Below are 21,859 nucleotides of genomic sequence, written 5' to 3'. Positions count from 1 at the left end.
TTTGTTAGGAAGTCATCAACTCGATAATGTATCACTCGACTTCTTTAATCTTATCAATTTTAAAGCTTGCTCTATACCTAAGCTAACTCATTGACTAGGTATATTTTATGCATTATTATACCAATAAGAAAGTAAATCTATTAATTGGTGAAATGTTTGATTGCAAGTACATATGTAAGCTAACTAAATTTAAATGCTATTCCCGAAGAAACGACTTGTCGTTATCATTTCATTTCGATTCTATTTTCTGACAGGATTCCCCGACCCCAGTTTAGACTTAGATGTCAGAGAAGCAATCCTTCTTTCATATCTTCTTTAAACACTTGCAACTTTATTGTCTTGGTATCAATGTGAACGGAGTCTTATTGACACATTTGAGATTCGCAGATGATATTGTGCTATTTGCAAAATCTTCGGAAGATATAACAAAAATGATAAAGGAATTGGCAACGGAAAGCATGAAAGTAGGATTAAAACTGAACCCAGAAAAAACAAGAGTAATGACAAATGGAGAGAGAATTACCATAAACTTGGGAACCAACCAAATTGATTACACAGATGAATATATTTACCTAGGACAGCTAATAACAGACGATAATCAGATGTGCAAAGAAGTCGAAAGAAGAATAACTAATGCCTGGAAGAGGTACTGGAGTTTGAAAGAGATTATGAAAGATAAAAATCTTCACGTGAATATTAAAAGTAAAATATTTAATACTTGTATACTACCAGTTCTCATGTACGGCAGCCAAACCTGGTCCTTATCACAAAACGCGACTAGCAAACTCTCATCATGCCAATACGCAATGGAGAGGAGCATGCTAAATGTGAAAAAATCAGACCGACTGAGAAATCGAGCCATAAGAAGCAAAACAAAGGTCATAGACATTACATGCAAAATTAGAAGGATGAAGTGGCGATGGGCAGGACACACGGTAAGAGGAAAAGATAAATGGAGCAAAAGTGTAACACAATGGTATCCTAGAGAAGATAAGAGGAAAAGAGGTAGACCGCACAAAAGGTGGGATGAAGAGATAAGAAAAGTGGCTGGCGTCACATGGAACAGAGTGGCCCAAGAAAGACATGAGTGGAAACGGTTGGAGGAGGCCTTTGTCGACTGGCAAACAGATCTACAAAAAATAAGCAAAATTCAAATAAGAGACTAGATTAAGGTTTACATTAGATTTTAAGTTTTATTTGTATTAGAATCATATTATAATAATTGTAATGTGGATCTGAATAAAAGGCTTTTTATTTTTATTTATTATTATTTATAACTTTATTGTCTGACACATGACACATCACATAAAAAATAAAGTTTATTTAACGGTTGTATCTAATTATACAATAAGCTTGCTTTTACGATAAGCTCGTATTTACCATATGATTATGGTAAGACCACGTGGGATGAGACAGCGTACTTTATGCGTATTACTTGTATACGTAGTATATTATTATTAGTCTGTGGTATTACTATTGCTACAGACTACAGTAGCTATCTATAAGTAGTTATGTGTAAGAATATAAAATATATACGCAAACATATTGTAAAATTTAGAAATATACATTAATTTTATTTCACCCGCCGCCCTAAGTTTCAACAATCTCCTCCACGTTGTGCATTGAAAGTAACAGTCCATTACACGCAGACCTTTAAAGTTCAAAGCAGTTTAGATGCACGGGCTGATGGACGTGAATGAAGCCCTCACTTACTTACATGTTATACCATACTCTAGGTAACGACCCTCTCGCCCAAGGAAACGTGCATTATATTTTTGATTCGTCGCATTTCACTCTAATGAGGAAATCTGTATACGCGTTTGGAAATGTTGACTTATTTAAAAGTAACTTCGACTGCATTGCATTCGTTAAAAAGTGGTAGATTTCGATCGTGAGTGCTTTGAATTTTTATCACATTAAAGCAATGGTTTATTTCCTTAAGTAGTCAAATTAAAGGTTTTAAATGCGGACTACTGCAACAAACACTATTAATTATCGAATACATTAAGAATTAGCCGTAATCCAATCGCTTTACTGCTTCCTAAGAAAGTTTAATTTTTTTTGTAGGTACATGCTTTTAAATTGAAGGCATGCAATAAACTTTATCTTTCTTTCAGTGTACTTATGTAAGACTTAAGATCCTACAACATAAATAGAATTAGGTAAAGTATTTCGATTTAAAATAAGCTTTTAAATTATTTATATGTCAGACTATTATAAGTGACCGTCTCAGACTTTAAAATACCATTAAGATTTGGCAATGCAAATATGCATTTTTACGATAAAAGCTTAAAATTTATTTCAAATTCGAAAATAAATAATGAAAATAACATTTAGATATTATTTATTTATCTTTCAATAATAATTATTATATGCGAATTGCGAACGATGGCTAATGTCATAGAATAGAGATTTCTCTATCTTTAGCCAACTAAGATTACGTTTTGTTGTTGAATGCGAAATATATTTACATATTAGTTTATGCGTGAAGCAGCAATAATCATTATCACAGTATCTACTCAAGCTCCCTGAATAATAATAATGGATACGGTTAAAAATAACATATCAAATGAGACTTCCTAATACAAGTTTTGTGTAATTTAATCCGAGCGGGGTTTGTTGTTGTCAGTTAGATTAATGGCCAGCATTGTGGGCCGACCTGCATTATATTTAACATTTTTATAAACTGGTTTCACGAACTAATACTTTCTCTTGATTTTAGGCGCACTCCTTTAGATATGTGAATAAAATATGATGCTATTGATGATCGTTAGATGTGCGTTATTTGAGGTCCATTGTTATAGATATCTACCGCTATAGTATTTTTGATACATAATTATGTAAATAGGTTATGCCAGATTTTTTATGTATTGGGATCGATAGGTCATTCAAGAAAAGCATATTAGTACCTACTTTTATAATATCGTAACGGCAAATTATATTTAAAAATTCACATTAGAATGGTAATTATTATAAATTTCTACATTGTGTTTCACGAATTAAATGAAATGGTAAAATTATGCAAGTCTACTGTTTGATAACATTATTTTTATCTAACAAATATGTATTATGCATATTATAAACAAAATAAACTTGTACATCTCTCGATCTGGGAGTCAATGACACCGGGAATCGCAAACAATGATCTAACAAAAATAAACTTTTAACAAATAAAATATAACGTTTCATTATATTCTACCCCTGACGTGTGAAAGAGTTACGCAACACATAAATCTTATTAATTCATAACATTATAGAAAATAATTGAAGCGTAGAGAGCCCTACTGTAATTAAAATTACACCAACACACACATACATGTTACTTGACAAAGGATTCACAGGAGCATTTTGCACAGGGTTGCTACACGAATAGAATAAGATAAGTATTAAACATCTGAAAAGCATGTATAACTCTGGAAAATCGATCCATTTTAATGCTTGTAATAATTACTTAATACGTAGGTAAGCATTCAAAAATATTATTTTAATGAATTATTATTAGATGTGTCATAAATTTGCAAAAGTTATTAAGTAATTCAATGCTTAAGAACATAAATCAAGTTAATTGATACTTGAAATTCGATCTATTATTATTATTTCGATTCTATTAGCTAAGCTGAAATTTTATTGAAATTATTTAAGCAAACAGAATTAATAATATACATTTTAATATCACGTTCAAATAATATTAAAATGGGACAGTGGCAGCCCTGTTATACCTGAACTATAATATTATACACGCATATTATTGAGATTAGAAACCGTTGAGGGCATTGTCAAAGTCCGTCACACTCGAACCCCCTTGTATTGTCATCTTCCCTTCGACACCCATAAACTTGCGCTATACAGTACTTACACAATCGAATCAAGCACAAGTTATATACGGAAAGCGATTTTTATTTAGTTTCGTAGAGTACTTAAATTGATAAAGTATTTAAATATGTAATCAGTAACCGAAATTATGTAATTGTTTACAAATTTCCTAATTTTTTTAGTGAAGTGTATCAGTACAGTAGAGCAACTTTTGGAGAATAAAAGCTTTTGCTAAATCTTATCCAATCAAATTTAATGTTTTAGTAACTTAAAGATCTTGAGTTACTAATACATTAAAAATTTTAACTGGTAAGATGTTGACAAAAGCTTTTATTTTAATAGCCATTTCCATTACATACAATCTTCAAAGAATTTATTGCAACGTATCTAACGCTCTCTTATTAGAGTCATTCATCCCTTGGACCACACAATCACAAAGCGCAATAGATAAACTAACAGTACCATTGTGCACTTTATTTATATCAAGTTGTAAACGTCACTCATACATTGTCGAGCGGCGTGATGAATTGGTACAAATGTCTAGATGCTGTTATAACGGATCTATATTTGATAGACACACGTAAAAAGTTCAATTAAAAACTTATTGTTATTAAAATTCTGTTCTACGTTCTATTGCAGATTAAATTATTGATATCCATGCATAACTGTAACAGAAAGTTATAATTAATTAATTCAACTTGTGTAGGCATGGTATGTTATTATAATACAGGTAGGTATATTTTATAGCACGCATGGTTATAGCATGCTCAATGCTCTTTGTATAATCACAGATTATATAATACTTTAGTAAGTAGTAGTAAATTTTCTTATTACAATGATACCTATACATTATAAAAAGATCATAACCATATGAACGAGCAATCTATCTATACATATAATAAATCTGTAGAAGGGTCAATTCTGTACATTGAAAATATTGAAAAAATAACTAGCAGGGGGTGTTACTGGATCGATACCAAACCCAAATATGTGTTTAAAAAAGTTTTTGTCTGTCTGTCTGTCTGTCTGTCTGTCTGTCTGTATGTGAAGACATCACGTGAAAACTACCGGTTCGATTTCGATGAAACTTGGTATAATTATACCTTATTATCCTGGGCGTAAAATAGGATACTTTTTATCCTGGAAAAATACGTAGAAAAAAAAATAATCTCAATTTTTCAGTTATCCATAGACGTTGTTCTGTAGTAGGTACCGCGAACACACGTTGCGTATTATTATAGACCTAGCCGTATTTGGGTCCAATAGATATTTATAAGATGTCATTGTCCGAGTTACTCAAAATGGAGAAATAAACCATCCACGCAAAGACCGACATCCGCGCGGACGGAGTCGCGGGCGGAAGCTAGTCATTATAATAATCGGAATGAACATTACAGATCAAATCGCGCGCATGCGTAACCCGATCTCACGTAAACAAACCACAACTTAGCTTTATGCACAAGCTTTAATGAGCTTATAAAGCTGGCTTTGAATGTTCATCGCGTTTATTAATAAAGTTATATATAAATAGAGTCGATATGAATATTTCTCTTTTATGGTGCGGTATGTGATAAGAGATTGACGCTGATGGTAAATGTTAAAAATAATTATGTAATGACGATTCGAAAGTGCTATACGTAGTATATTATTATTAGTAGTTTAATTGAATAAATGAATGTTAGAGTTTGAGTTTGAGTTTGATGTGTAGTATATTCATTTTATTAGTCGAGTTCGAGTCTAATCTCTTTTTATAGTCACTAAAGTATCTACATTGGCTTTAAGGAAAAGTTTAGACATAAAATATACTTATTGCCCGATTTATTTAACGTTTCGAACACTTTACAGCAGGCATTGTCACGGCCCACGGGCAGACTGACTTATAAATTTACACAGACTGACTTATTTTATGATAGTCTTGCGATGCATGAAAGTACTATTATTAGTCAAGTTTACTTCTCTTAAATAATTATCAAAGTACACTACGCAAATGGATAATCGTCTAAATCCTACTAATTCTGTGATTTCAAATAACGGCCCCAATAGTCATTATGAACCCTATTCCCAGATTTTGGATCAATAAAACAAGTTCATAAAATTGCTATAAACCGTCCACACAATCCCATTTAATTGAGGATAATATCTGTATCGTCGATTACCGCCAATCGCCGCCCCATTGTGTGCGCCCGCGCATGCTACCGCTGAATTATCCACGATGCCGTAAATACTCCATTGTTCAGAATATGCCGCACAATACTCGAATTTCGACATAAAAGAGAAAATGCTTTACTAAAAATAGACAAGATTATGGAGTCGTAACGCAAATCCGCATTGAATTTGTGGTTTCTGTTACTTTGGGAAAGTATTAAGAAGGATACCTACAAAACTGAATATAAAAATAATATTATGAGTCTTATGAGTCCTATCTTTCGCATTAGAATCAAAACTTAGGAGAAAATAATTAATTATTTATGTTGCAAGTAAAGGCAAGAATAGCAATCATAGAGTCGCGCTGTTTAGGTACTTGTTTCAAACAATGAAAAAACAAAAGGCAAATGGTGTAAATTTTTGCTGATATCAATATGGTCCGACAGGGGCTATAGTTAATAAGGCCTAAAGGGATAAAACTAATGGAACTTATAAAAATATGATACCAAGACAAAAAAATTACAATATTCCGTTACACACCATATTAAAGTATTCCTTTTAGTTGAATAAAAATTCAATCCCTATTATTAAAAACGGTTAGAACATCCTTAACTTTAATTTGGAATAGTAAACCTTAACATTTTATACCTTATAGTTATATGAATAAAGAGTGATATTTGTATGAGCGACTGTTTATAAAAAATCACGCGCCCCTCGACGGATGCGCAGGACACAGATTGTATCGAACGGACGTTACTTTTTATGGTAAAATCATTAATAGATACCGCCTCTTTGGTGTTGCCTTACAGAGTTCTAACGATAATAGTAGAAAAGCTAGTAGAAACCTATGTGTACAGAAAATCAAGCAAGGCCTTCGACACATATACTTCCAACCTGACACTTTTTTCTGTGTATAATTACCAAAAAATGATTTCAATAAATTTCTATAATTTTCTGAAACTGATTACACTAATGAATACATGTCAGCTCGTGGTAATAAAACTCCAACTATTAAATGTAATACCACATAATAAACAATAGTCAGTTATATGGTATGTTACAATTTCGTGTAATTATTCTAATGACTTGCGGAGTTTGCCTCTATACCGTTATAGAGCAGATGTACGCAGCGGCGCGTTGACGTCTTTTGTTCGGCGCTCTCTCACAGCTTTGTTCTATGAAATCAATGTATTTTACCATTGAAAAAAAACATCTATTGTACTCATTAATTTTGTGGAACAATAATGTATGACATGCATTGAATAATATTTATCTGATTATTCAATAGGAAGTCAATAGGGTGCCTGAAAATAGTTTTTGTTTGTATGTACTTACATAATTTTTGTATGGAAAAATAAATATTTTATAGACTATTTTATCGTGTTTTATTTTAATTCCTTACCCGTTATCATAGCTGATACTTTAATATTTAGATATTTAGATATACTTCGACAATCGTAAAAGTGCATTTGTATAAGTATCATATATGCTGATGATATAGGTAACATATCATTAGACATTACCTAAAACAGACATATCTTCTTAATCAGAATAAATTGCTCCAAAAAAATAGATAACATACATATATCAAATAATCTAGGTATACAATGTATTTTGATAAACGAAATAAATTTTATTTAATTACTATACCATAAGAGATATACTTTGATAAGTGTAATAACGATACATGTTCTAAGTGTTATCGCGTGCACGAAGTTCGTAACGAAGGCTCTATGTGCGTATTTTGAATGTTTTTGCGTCCGCCGTGGGAGGTGCCGCTAGGAACTAAATAAAACCACTAATAGATACCTACTTCCGTAATATTAAAGTTCCACAACACGGTAGAACATTGATAAAAACATAATTACTCATATAAAACATTAAATAACCTAAGTACCTATTCGTACGAGAGTTTGGCGGTAATTAAAGTCTCGGGATATCTATCTATCCCTTTATGTCAATTTAAAACATATTTAAATGAACATATCTTAAATTGTCTCATAATATTTTACACGAATTATTAGTTATTCAGTATAATAATCGTAGATATAATGGCTTAAGCACGTTATAAACACATTGACGAGGAAGCTTGAAAGCGTCTCATTAGCAAAAAGACACGACTATCATAGATTTTATGCGAGAAAATGCATGTATGATCAGTTTACAGACTCCTAATAAGCACATAGAGTTCCATATAACTAGATAATGATCCCTTCGCAACGTGTTATTAAGGCCAGCACTTATTGTGGCAGCACGCTCCAGTCTGATTGCCATGCGGTGAAAACAAACACTTGTGTTGGCACGCATCTAATTTCTTACAATAATCTAATCATGTATTTTTACTTCGTGGAGTAATTTCTTGACGAAGGGGTGTGAGTGTTACATGTCTTTACTTAGATAAGAAAACGACGTAATTTGACGTGGAAATTGACGTAAATTTGTGTAGGAAGGTCGTTCTTATCTTTTGGAAATACATACATTGTTTTAGAACTCATGCTAATTATGCTAACTATGTACTATATACTACTACATACCTATACTACATATATACAACATGGAATAACATTATTAATATATTTTTCATGAAAAAATAATCATAATTTTTTTTAAATAAGTAAAATTGTTCAGTACTAAGCTGCAAATGTGATGATTTACAGCACATCTCAAACGTAATTAAAAACTCGACTACGCATCATTTTCAAGCATCATGTTCATACATCCAGAATGGAGATGTAGTCCGATACGTTGGTATGCTTCACTCGCGTCTCGCAACTTTTCCCGGCTCACATTTACATGTTACAAGAGCGTGCGTCACGTTACAATTACCACGGTACACTAGAACATGTGTAATTGTGAGCTAATTATTTTATCCCGAAATGTAAGTACAATTTTGTCAAGACGATATAGATTTTTCGACGCATTTATCACTACATAGGTACCTAGTATGTTAAAACAAAATCGCTGTCTCTGTCCCTATTTCCCTTTGTATGCTTCAATCTTTAAAATTACGCAACGGATTTTGATGCGGTTTTTAACAGGTAGTGTTTCAAGAGGAAGATTTTAGTATATATAGTAGGTTTTGGACAAAGCGGGCGAAGCCGCGGGCAGTAAGCTAGTCAGTAATATTACATTTTAAGACGCTCGCTCCTGCATTAAACTGATATCTTGACGGTGAAAATATATCTAGTAAATAATGAGTAAATAATGTTAACATCTATAAAAATGATTTTGCATTTGATTTTCCTGTAAAAAGTAAATTACATAAGATTATTTTGGCCTTGGTGCATCATAATAAAAATGAATTATGATAAAAACTTCGAATTAAGAACTTCCGTCGTTTTTGGGAACGTCGGTTAAACAATGCAGCTAGGTCTAGGTCACTATACTCTATCATTTTGATGTAATATGTGATTTACATACAAACATACCGTAATACAAAACTACCGTAAGTGTTTAACAACATGTTTTTATTTTTATAATACTGTAATCATCTGAATTTAATTATACAATAAAAATTATGTAAATCGATTTTCGTTGCAAACCGTATATAAAAGCAGGCATAAATCCTAACTCCTAAGATATAGGTTGTAAAATATGTTATTATAAATTATTTAAAGGCTGTAGTTAAGATAAACAATAATTAAGAATGCGTGCGGAGTCTGTAATAAAATTTATAGAGCTGCTGTGATCACAATTTAATTATAGACTTTCTAGCGCCAACACCGTGCTCCGTGGTTGTTACGGAGAAATATCACCCAGAGTTGTTGACATTTTATATACAGAATTATGGGTTATTAATTTAATAAATTGATCTACATTTATATTTTATTATATCTTTTTATTTTATTAGAAAGGTACTCTTTAGCAAAATAGCACTCATTCGAATAGGAAAATGGATTAAAACAAAAAAATAGACCTGCTACTACAACTTAGAGATTTTTTTTCATTTCGCTCTATATATTTCGATTAATCCTATAGTAGACTTTCCCGATATAACTTACGACATATTTAGTAGATTTTTTTATAATTGAATTAAAAAATAAAGCATTAACTTAGAACCTAGTTACGTATAAAAATATATTTAATTTATTTAACAAAATATTTTTTATAGAGAGGCTCTATCTTTTTAAAATCCACCTAGAGTGCTTAAATATAAAGGAAAAAAAATGTGATAGAAGATATTGAATTAAGAAAATCTTAGTTATGCACCTATAAAAAAGATACTTTTTTAATCATAAGTATATTATTAAAAAACTAATACAAAATTAAATAATTGGAAAATAGTAAATAAAACTGATAAATAAAAATTTGAAACTACGAAAATTTATATTTCAAAAAACTTACTTCAAACACAAAAACAAAAAATCCTCTTTCAAACACACATCACATTATCACACACAATAAAATACACAGTTTAATTGTAAACTCCGAAACGAGCTGCTCCTACTGCGTGGTATCGCGACGTTCAGTACACAGCAGAGTCGCGGGATCACTGACAAGTTTTTAGAAGCCCGACTCCCGAGGTCTCAATGTGCCCCTTCAGTCTGCCCCGTGCCCAACACAAGCCATTGTTGTGTTTTGTTGTGTTGTTTTGCTAACTTTGTAGTCTGAGAGATTGTGAACTTTAATTAGGTAATAGGATTGAGCGAACTTTTGAAAGTCTCAATGTGTCTCAATATAGTCATCGGATGGAGTGAATTCTAATCAACTAAGTAACTTCTATACTATGTTATATGTAATACATAACTCATTTAACAATATAATTCTACTTAATTATATAGTTCATAAATAAATATTATATATTAAAAATAACTACATACCTATGTATCACAATAATGCATCGTAAGATCGAATAGCAGTGAATGCATACCTACCAGCATATGCAGCAACCCAATAGTTATGCTACGCTATAAAAGTCAAAATAAAATACATATCTTTTTTATCCAGTTTAGTAGTTAAAAGATCAGAATTATGGTAAATATGCGCGTGTCTGTGTTATTAGGATTGATAAAAATTATGAAGGGAAAGCTCATTAGATCTACCAAAATTTTAAATGTTAACTGACTCTTGCTCTACACCCGGTGACCCCACGAGCGAGCGCCCGCGCCACGCCGGTCTCGTCCCGAATCGAAGTAAATACTCCTTTTGCATTCTTCACACTGTCTTCTTTTTATTATTGTCTTATTTTAACATGGGAAAATTTTACGCAACTATTTCCTGTAGGCACTTTGCTTACACGAAACAATGTAAAAGAACTATCCGTTAGCTTCTTTTAACTAACTAGTCTGTAGAGCAATGGTCGTATTATTTATTATGTTTTATTGTGCCGAGAGATTGAAGTTCAATATTTGTTAATATCCATGGAATTTGTGAAAGATCCAACGTCAACACCTTATTTTGTTGTACAAAAAGTATCGCAAAAAGTGGCACTTGGCAGCGAATCACCAGCCGTGAAATTAGTGTTCCGCCGCTTGCGACGATTTGACGAAACGGATGTAATGAAAGTGATTATCTTATTATTGACTAAGCTAATTAAAGCTCAGAGAAAACAGTTAATGTTAGCTCAAAGTTAACAGCTAATAAGTTAGATGTTTATCAGAGCTGCGAATGCATTTCGATGTAACGTGTCCAGAGAAAATAGTTTAATAAAATGATTGGAGATGAATTTTATCACCCTACTTCAAAAAAGGAGGTTCTCTATTCTGCTGTATTTTTTGGGTTTGTTACCAGAGAACTTGCGACTGCGAGATTTTGGCCAATTTAGGTTTTTAGTAAAATATAACTATTATTTTATAGTTTCTTTTTATATTTTGATATAGCAGAGAATAATATATTATGTAAGTACTTAAGTAAGTAGAAACATGTTCAAACTAAAATTTAAATTCCTAATATACTTATTTTTCTCTTGAGATTTTAGGGCTATATTCCACTACTTCACAAACATTCCGAAAACGAAATTGTACCTATTTTCCAGACATGAAAATAATATGAATAAACAGGAGTGACTCTTTTGAATCAGTGTAAATCAGTGATCATAATTAAAGCTTATTATAATTGTAAGTACTAAGTAGCTGCTAATCACTCAATACACCAACTTTTCATGGATTATGCAAACCGCTTCTCTTTCGTCAAGTATCAATTTCTCTTCTAATTGAGAAATAAGTATACATTTCATGCATTTGTATCCAACAAGTGATCCATTACGACCTTGAAATATCTGCGACCACAATTTTTTATTACAAATTCTTAAATTACTTTGGCTACTTCGGTTACAAAAACTGAGCAATGCCTTGCAACATAAAAAGATTTGGGTATTATTTCTGTCATTAGATACATCATTATAAATATGGAATTTATTTCAACGTGCTTTATGCGTTGCTTATTTATGGGCTATCAATTAAATTAGACATTTAAAATCGAAGCCTTTTTCTTTTGATATACCTATCTGTTCAAAAAAAAATTACGATTTTTTTTCCATAAGTTTAACAAAAACGTACCTTGATAATAATATTCATTTCACATTACGTGAAAACTTCTGACAAATAATTACCAACTAGACCAGAGAGCAGAAAATAAAACAAAAGAGTATTTTAAAATATTTTTTATTCATATTCATAATCATCCTTCTCCTGCTTTATCGTAACTTTTTGTTGATTTCGGTCCTCGAAGCCGTTCCCGCTCTTCCTATATTCACTATCATGAGGACTTGCATCAACTTCTTGCTTTATTTTTACTGCATCATTATTCCAATATCTGTTATCTTCACTATATTCTCTTGAATTAGTATCTTGTTTATAATGTTTAGATCTATCATGCCTTCTTTCTTTTGTATAATTGTCAGTTCCTTGGTTATCTCTTTTATATTTATCACTTTCGTGCCTTTCATCTCTCTTTCTAATTCTATCATCGTGATTCTTGCTATGTTTATCTTTTCTTCTATCTTCATATTTATTGTCTGAATGATAATTGCGTTTCGAATGTTTATCTTTATGACTTTCATTATTTCTTCTATTTTTCCGTCTTTCTTCGTGTTTATCATCTCGTTGTGTTCTGTCGTCATGATCTCTTCTAGATGTACTTTCTTGATTTGATCTGTCATCATCATCTCTTCTAAATGGTTTTTCTTTACTTGTTCTGTTATCATGATCTGTTCTAGTTGTACTTTCTTTATTTGTTCTGTCATCATGATCTCTTCTAAATGTACTTTCTTTATTTTTTCTGTCATCATCATCTCTTCTAGATATACTTTCTTTATGTGTTCTGTCATCATCATCTCTTCTAGATGTACTTTCTTCATTTGTTACATCATCATCATCTCTACTTAATGTACTTTCTTTACTTGTTTTGTCATCATGATCTCTTCTAGGTGTTCTTTCTTGGCTTGTTCTGCCATCATGATCTGTTCTAAACTTACTTTCTTTATTTGTTCTGCCATCATAATCTCTTCTAGATGTTCTTTCTTTTCTGTAGTCATCCTTTTCTTTCCTGTTGCGTTTTCTACCATGATCACTGGAAGAAGTATATCTTTTATCTCTGGATCCATAAATTTCTTTGCTTCTACTTCTCTTTCTTTTATGATGTCTATTGGATGATCTTGAATCTCTTGAGTTATGTCTTTGGTCAATATTGTCATTTCTTTCATTTCCATTTCTACTTTCACTCTGTCTTGAGGTACTTCTCTCATGTTTTATATGCATTTGAATATTTGAGTAGTCATCATCTCTCCTTGTTGATTCTGAACTTATATTTGCGTCAGAAGTATGCGCACACTCTGTTTGTGTACCAGTGTACATCTCCATCTAAAGTACAGATTAATCATATTAATTATTATGTAAAAAGTCATCAGGCATTTGACCAGGGGCGTTTACTAAGAAATTTAGGCATTATTTGGATAACTATCTCTGTAACATAATGGTAGAGGTCGCATTCTTATAGACCATGCGCTAGTCCTATAAAACTATGTTTAAAAATTATATATTCAATGAGACAAAGTACCTATAATCGTAGTTTTATTAAAAAAAGAATCGTTACTTTAATACTTATAAACATTTATCGTTTATTATAAAAAAGAAATTACTAGAACAAAGTGGGGATGCGATGAATATTTGGATTTCGGTTATTCAGCTTTATCACTATACCGCGCAACTCACGTTAAAGTATTTAAAAAAAATTCTGCACTTAGTCTCATCAAAAAGAAACAATAACGAAAACCTGTGTTTTAATAACATCCCGGAGGACGTCAGAGTAATTTTTCGATTTAGCTGCGACCCGATACTTGGTGCGTCGTCGCTTCATATCACGTAACTCCGCCAGAATCTCGGTGCGAGATCTCTTTACATCTTCCGATTCCGATTTCACGGCATTGACACTGAAATTAACATTTTATTTATTTATTTATTTATTTAATAAAAATATCACTTGCCGTTACAGGTCATTCCCAATGCGACAAAGATACAATTTTATTACCAAATAAACTTAACTAACTTAAAAAAACTAAATACTTAGATATTATTAGTTATACATACATAAATTAATAAAGAAATAGATTCTAAAAATTACAAATCAACTGTAACACCACCCTTGCGAACTCACTCATTGGGCAATGAAATAAGTCCGCCCTTTCATGCGCTTCATTTATGATGCGGATGACTCGTACCATTGGTGCCTTCGCAAGAAGGCCGGTTCGTGCTGTGGGCACCAGCAACAGCGGCGAGCGGCGCCGTCTCCACGCGAATCTGGTGGGAACGCAGAAACTCACACACTCAAGCAGCCCTGAGTTCTGCTCCCCACCACGAAGAAGACCTATAATATAAACGGCAAGCGAAAAGTCTCGCCGTACACTCAATTGATTGTACCCCACCATACCCAATACAAATAAGGTAGGGTACATCAACGGATAAAAAGGATATACCCCGTACAATTTTAAATATAAGTGTCTCATGAATTTATTTTGGACCCGCTCCAACATTAATTTATATTTGTCCTCATGAGGAGCCCAAATTGCTGCATTATGTTCTAAACGACTTCTTACTAACGCGTTATACAGGACCTTAAGGGTTGTAATGTTAGTGAAATCTTTAGCCTGTCTCAAAACAAATCCAAGGTTCCTGTATGCCGTTTTACATGTTTTTATTATATGGTCACGAAATCTTAGATCAGAAGAGAACCAAACGCCTAAGTCCCTACCCTGCGTCATACGCTGAATTGAAACTGGACCTATTTTGTAGTCGTATAAGAGAGGAGACTGAGTTCGATGGAAACTCATTACTGAACACTTAGCCGGATTGAAGTGAAGCTTGTTCTGACTACTCCAATGAAGGATCATAGAAACATCATTTTGTAGGCGTTCACAGTCCGATAGATTTCTTACTTCGGCGTATAATTTCAAATCATCTGCGAATAGTAAACTCTGACCATAAGTGAGGACGTCCGGCAGGTCATTAATCATTATAGTGAACTCTAAAGGACCGAGGTTACTTCCCTGACTTACACCTGATCTAGTGAAATATGACTGCGATTCGCAGCCATTATAGTCGACATATTGTTGTCTGTCTTTCATATAGGAGGCCCAGAATTTTATCAGTTTCGGAGTAAATCCCACCTTCGCAAGCTTTCCCAATAGCACATCATTGTCTACTGTGTCAAAGGCTTTTTTGAAGTCCAGGTAGATAACATCTACCTGAGCTCCAGTGTCCACTGCAGGTACTACGTATGCCATTAAGTTGAGTAGATTAGTAGTAGTACTTCGCGCCGGTCTGAATCCATGTTGTTCCTCGCATAGCTGGGCCGATACCTGCGAATACACACCCGCCTGTATTGCCGATTCAAAAACTTTTGCTGGCGTTGAAAGAACGGCTACTGGTCTGTATTCGCTGATGATCGGCCCCGCTTTACCCTTAGGAACAGGAATAACTCGAGACGTTTTCCATATATTTGGAAAAATGTTAGAGTGTAAACAGGCGTTAAATATGCGTTGAAGAGGTTCAGCCAGCACCCTACTACAATCTTTAAATATGAATGCTGGTATACCATCTGGGCCAGCAGAAGTTTTGGGTTTTAAGCGCGCCAAAGCTTTTCTGACCTCTCCTACTGTCATCATATCGATATGAACGCGCGCGCTACTCGACCCCATAGCTGCCGCCGCATTTGTATCTAAAATTGGTGCACAATTGCTGTAAACACTTTGAAAGTACTGAGCAAACTTAATAGCACACTCTTCATTATTCAAAAGTCTACCATCATTCATAATAATGTTACTCCTGCTCGAAGACCTTCTATCTTTGACATATTGCCAAAATAATTTCGGGTCTTTCGAAAACTGAAGTTGTATTTTATCTTTATATCTATCATAAGCAACTTTAATATCATTTTTTACGGCCGATCTGAACAATGAGAATTCATTATAATCACTCGCTAACTTAGATTTTTTATACTGTCTGTGAAGTGAAGCCTTTAATTTAATTTTATTTATAATTTCTTTTGTATACCAGTCAGGGTAGTGATACTTACACGAACCATTATTTTTTTTAGATTTTCTAGGTACGCATTCATCTAAAACATTATCTAGTATACCATAAAAATATTTTAACATCTCATCGACATCCTCTATGTCGTATAATGCAGACCAATCTACTGAACCTAACCGCGAATATAATAGAGGAAAATCGGCCTTATAAAAATTCCATTTCGGGCGCGCATCACAGTCCATAGAATTAGATGCGGCATGGTCGGCACCAGACGCCGGCGCTGGCGGCTCCGGTGCGGTGGAGACGATGCGCACGCTCACCGCGAGCGACGGGTGGTACTCGTCCACGGGCACCAAGGGCTCGTCGGCCGTCGACACCGACACCTCCCCGCGACACCCTGCGTGACAGACCCAGTCCAACTGACGACCCATACAGTTAGGCACGGTGTTATGTTGAGTGAATTCGCAATAGGTTAAAAAGTATTCATAATAATTGCTTATATTTACCGGACATGAGTAGATATTAAAGTCTCCGATAACAATAATTTCTTTATACTTGGTACATAAATCTTCTATTATACTAAACAACAATAAGTAATCATTCTCAGAACTATTTGGAGGAATATAAACTATACAACACAAGAATAAAAAGTTATTTTTTAAGAAAACACTTGCACATACCATTTCAAAGACACAATCGTTTATCGACACTGAGGGTATGCGTACCGGTCGTAGCTCTAACCGCTGAGTGGCCACGAGAAATACACCACCCTGTTTTCGACCGTCCGATCTGTCGCAACGTAATATTTGGAATCCTAAAGGAATAATTTCGGAGTCTTGTATTGATTCATTACAACCGGATTCCGTGATGGCATATAAATCAGAGCTTACTATATTTAAATTGTTTCTAAATTCCTCCAATTTTGTTCTAAGACCTCTAACGTTTTGGTAAAAAATATCTATTGATTTAACTACCTACTTTTCGGTTTTTTTGCTGCCTTACGAAACCAAATCCATTCGCTAAACTCTGCATTGACTGGCCAAATTTCGGGTTGGTTCAATGTATTAAATAAGTTTTCTGGTACACCAATAATAAATGATGCATAATCCCGCGCCGTTTTATGTTTAATTTTGTCTATCTTAATAAAAGCATCCGGGCCGCAAACATTTTTGACATAATTTGTTAAAGTTTCCAGCGAAGTTTCTGGATGTAAGCGCCATACATGCAAGTACTTTTTACGTTCCATTCCTTTTAATATTAATGAATCTTTATTACTCCCTACACGTACGCTCTTACGTTCACTCGATTGCTCGTTGTAGTTGGTAATATTAATATTATTATTTTCACGCACATTCATACCCATCTCTTTACCTGTGTCTTGCCCTTCGTAATCCCCTTTATCTTTAATCAAAGGCGCGCATGTCGAGGCTATTTTTATGGGGGATGCTGACGACGTCGTAGATTTGGTGGCCGCAAAAGAATTTACACTTAATATCTCTGTGATAGCATCACTTTTATTAGCTTCCTGTAATGGCTCATTAATATAATATGTGTATTTCGAAGATCGCGAAGTGTCACATCCTGTTTTTGATACATTTGCCCTGGTGTTAATTTCAATGCATTGTTTTTTTTCAAGCGAACTCAAAATCGTTATAACCGCGTCTAACTTGTTATTTGTGTCACTTAGTTGCTTTTGCAAAATAGCTATTACGTTTGCTTGGATATCTAATCGAGAATTCATTTCGGAACGCAATTGAATTAAATGCTCCAGCAACAAAGAATCCGTGCTTATAGGCGAAGACGTATGATATCTTAATTGATTCCCGCGCTGCATATTTATATTATTATTATCGGGTGTAGCGGGTGACGTATTGCACACAGTTATAAAGCTCTTATTTGGCGATTGAGTACATTCCGAGCAAACCCAATTTTTCTTATAATCGTTAGTAAATGCGTGGAATAGTTCTATTTCAATATTAAGACATTTTAAGTCATACCTTTTCAAGCATTTTAGCTTAGAGCATTCCAAATATAACTCATCGTGTATTTGCAAGCCGCAAGCATTACAATCAATTTTGCTAGTCATTGTAGATGTAACAAACCGGTTTCCGTGCGTAGAGTCGGTGTGCAAAAGAGATGGATTATTTTAATTCTCGTTTTAATTCGCAGGACCTCTCCTTTACCCGAGGTGAGGAGGAGCTTCCCCTCGCTCGTTAGTAATACAGCGTCCAAAAAATAAGTTCACTTCACTTTAGTACTTATTGCACTGTTTATCAGTTTACTATTTTGTTAATTTCGCATGAAATTAGCACTCGATAATTTAATGAAAACAAATAACACGTCTGCGCTCAGCGACAGCGAGAAGAAATTGTAAGAAGTTATGATTTGTAAGAAGTACATTATAAAATAAAACTAATGGATAATTGATTTATTTATTTTTAGTTAAGTGTTGAAAGAAATAAAATTTTCGGAATTATTTAAATTAGATTTGGTTATTAATTTTTCAATTCCATTTGATAATTATAAAGTATAGTATAAATTTTAAATGCACGGAAAATGGTTACTAGTAAAATTATTGGCAGGTTATAAATTACATAAAAAAAGGCTTACTCAAACAATGCCAGATCGGAGAGATCATGACAGGCTGGCACAGATGCAACAACAGCATCATGGATGGCTCGCCTCTCATCCATTGTGTACGTGGTCTGAACTCGCTCCAGAGTGAGAGGCACAGGTTCCTTCCACCCTTTGCCTTAGTGTTTAAGGAAATCACACAATTGTTCAGTTATAATCTATGCTAAAATTCACATTCCTATATGCCAAGCTAAATTATCTAGTAATTAAAATTGTATTTAGTATTTGCAACTAAACTATGAAATATCTAAAAAAAAAAAATTTAGTGAAAAACAAGTTATTGCCATTCAACTTGGTGTATTAGCTAAAGTAAAGGTGGGAAGGTGCTAAAGAAATTATATAAAATTAAAATGAATCAACAAATGTTGATAAGCTTAAAACTCAAGAATAGCTTGACCAATTTTTTTTTTTTTTAAGTTTTCGACTTTTTGTTCAGGCAAGGAAGGCTCCTATGGAAAAAACAGTAAAAGGGGCAGTAGAGCAAAACATTGTCTGACAAGGCAGCTAGTAGTTTTTATAATTATTTTTGCATTAAATTCGCAATGCAACTTTTTATATGTATGAAGTATAAAGGATACAATAAAATTGGTATTGACTGAATAACAGGATTTCTTTACTGTAAAAAAAAGTATAAATTATAATTAAGTTCATCTAATCATATAAAAAAAATGTAGTTTCCAATTTACCTTTTTTGAAGCTTGGATCATTATTTGAAGCAGTGTCTATTATGAGTTGTATGTCATTAGGCCCTGAAAAAATTAAGAAAGAATTGAGATATTGAGACAATACTTGAAGTTGAAATAGGACAGAAGATACAGTATTCTTCTTCATCAATGAATTTTATTTGAATTCACAATTAAAGTACCAAAAGCAGATCATACCAAGCTTCACTATAGTATTAGCATTTGGGTCCAGTGGTTCCGGCAACAATTTATCTTCAGCGTTATAACCCAGACTTTTCAGCCAGCACTGCTCTTCATGCTTTGCTTTACTTTCAAGTGGTACTTTGTGTGCCATATTTAAAGCACAAGTAACAGAAGGTTTTTCCTAGAAACGAATAAGAATATTTTAGGTATTTCTTTAGAAATTTGCGGCACGAATTAAGGGGGGGTAGGGGAGGGAAAGGGAGGGGGGAGGTAAGGGGAGACCCCCTGTGAAGTGGAGGGGTGCGGAAACCCCCCCCTTCTATTTTTTTTTGAATTTATATTTATACTAGCTTACCGCCCGCGGCTTCGCCCGCTTTGTCTAAAACCTAATAAATTATATACTAAAACCTTCCTCTTGAATCACTCTATCTATTAAAAAAAACCGCATCATAATCCATTGCATAGTTTTAAAGATTTAAGCATACAAAGGGACATAGGCAAATAAGGACAGAAAAAGCGACTTTGTTTTGTACTATGTAGTGAAATGTAGTTAGAAATATACTGAAGATTATGGGCTTTTTTGACTGCTCCGGCGCTGCAGAACGTGGCGCTTGCCCCCGTGTACCTCGTTGCAGGCAGGAGTCTTCACTCGCCTTCGTAGCTTCGGCTTTTTGGTCGCCTTTGGCGACCAGCCTCAGCCACTCCGGCTCGCTTGACTCTGCCTGCTCCTCAGCACACGCGGGCGCCACGCTCCTCCGCGCCTCCGACTTTTTTAATACACTCTAGTGTATGACAGACAAGTACCACGTGGAGTCGGGGTGGACAGGTTCAGTTCTGTTACTAACAATTTGTGTGCAATGTACATACAATAAAAAAAACATTTTTTTAATAATTATACATGTTTGATACAATTTACAAGGGCAATGAATGGATCAATTTTATTTTTTTCCAATCAGCGTCTCCACATATTATATTCTTTAATAATATCATCGAAGTTTGGGTGGTTATAGTTTAAAAAATCTCTATACAACACCCCACTGGGACTCAATTCTTTGAGTATGAGTCCCATCAGAGGCAACAAATGCAAATGGGTTGTCTGGGTCTGAGTGATTAACTTTTTTAAAAACATACCCATGTTGCCCCAATCATATACTACTCGCCAATAATCCGTATGAATTGTTGTCCCTCAGCAACATGCTTTTGAATGAACTATGAAGGAACTATGGTTTTTAATGTACATTTTGACATTTGTTATCTCTTTCAAACACAATTCTTGTAGGTAGCTTTGTCAATGCAACTCAAACAATTTTGAACATATAACGTCAAAAATTAAAATTAAGATTTCTCTGTAATTACAAGTTTCCGCACGAAAAGCCGCTAATGTATGTGTCGGGGCATTATTATCGATCGAAAAAAATTAAAATCACGCCGAAATTCGTGCCGCAAGTTTCTAAAGCCAACCCATATTTTATATTTGATAGGAAAAAACAACATAGAGAACAACATTATGTTATAAATAGTAATTTTAGATTAAATACCGAAATAAGTGTGCCTCGATTCCATTGTAAGCTTTGCAAGATTAAAGTTATTTCCTTGTCGATGTTTTTTATGTATGATTTCAAATCAGACAGCTCATTTTGTCTTGCCGAACTCATAATTATTGTTGAAAATAATATATTTTATACACAGAAACTGAAAAATATCTGAATGAAACCATGAAAACAGATTTATAATAGTTATGACAATTGACAGTTTAAAATGGCATTGACGCTTAAACAATTCCTACAGACTAACACAAATAATACAGAGTATAATAAGCAATTATGTATCTTTGCGTCCCACCTACGTAAAAAAAACGCGTCTAGACTCGTTCAACTTGATTTTATATATAACACGGTTTCATTTAAATTCGATTTTAATCCACCACCCATGAGA

General features: G+C 33.6%; 2 protein-coding genes across 2 annotated transcripts in view; both read right to left on the bottom strand.

The window, feature by feature from the left end:
* LOC123691502 overlaps window positions 1-10,439 on the bottom strand; it is a 45,750-nt gene extending 35,311 nt beyond the window's left edge. The window contains exon 1 of the mRNA XM_045635924.1: window positions 10,303-10,439. The gene's annotated coding sequence lies outside the window, so the exon portion shown is untranslated. The remainder of the gene's footprint in view (window positions 1-10,302) is intronic.
* A 2,105-nt stretch (window positions 10,440-12,544) lies between these two features.
* Window positions 12,545-21,682, bottom strand: LOC123691503 (protein starmaker-like). Its single transcript, XM_045635925.1, has 6 exons — window positions 21,463-21,682; window positions 19,940-20,105; window positions 19,745-19,807; window positions 19,035-19,176; window positions 14,170-14,326; window positions 12,545-13,757 (listed from the first exon to the last, which is right to left on the bottom strand). The coding sequence occupies exons 1-6, from the start codon at window positions 21,577-21,579 to the stop codon at window positions 12,561-12,563; spliced, it is 1,842 nt and encodes a 613-aa protein (XP_045491881.1). The 5' UTR covers window positions 21,580-21,682; the 3' UTR covers window positions 12,545-12,560.
* Window positions 21,683-21,859: the final 177 nt, after the last annotated feature.

This window comes from Colias croceus, chromosome 4, assembly GCF_905220415.1.
Source record: "Colias croceus chromosome 4, ilColCroc2.1".
Taxonomy (NCBI): Eukaryota; Metazoa; Arthropoda; class Insecta; order Lepidoptera; family Pieridae; genus Colias; species Colias croceus.
The sequence above is the reverse complement of the archived record's forward strand: the minus strand, read 5'-3'. Positions and strand labels throughout refer to the sequence as shown.

Coding starts and splice junctions, on each gene's coding strand:
- LOC123691503 (XM_045635925.1), bottom strand. CDS start 21,579: ATGAGTTCGGCAAGACAAAATGAGCTGTCTGATTTGAAATCATACATA. Junction 20,106..21,462: donor ATCGAGGCACACTTATTTCG/GTATTTAATCTA, acceptor ATTCGTTTCTAG/GAAAAACCTTCTGTTACTTG. Junction 19,808..19,939: donor TAATACTATAGTGAAGCTTG/GTATGATCTGCT, acceptor TAATTTTTTCAG/GGCCTAATGACATACAACTC.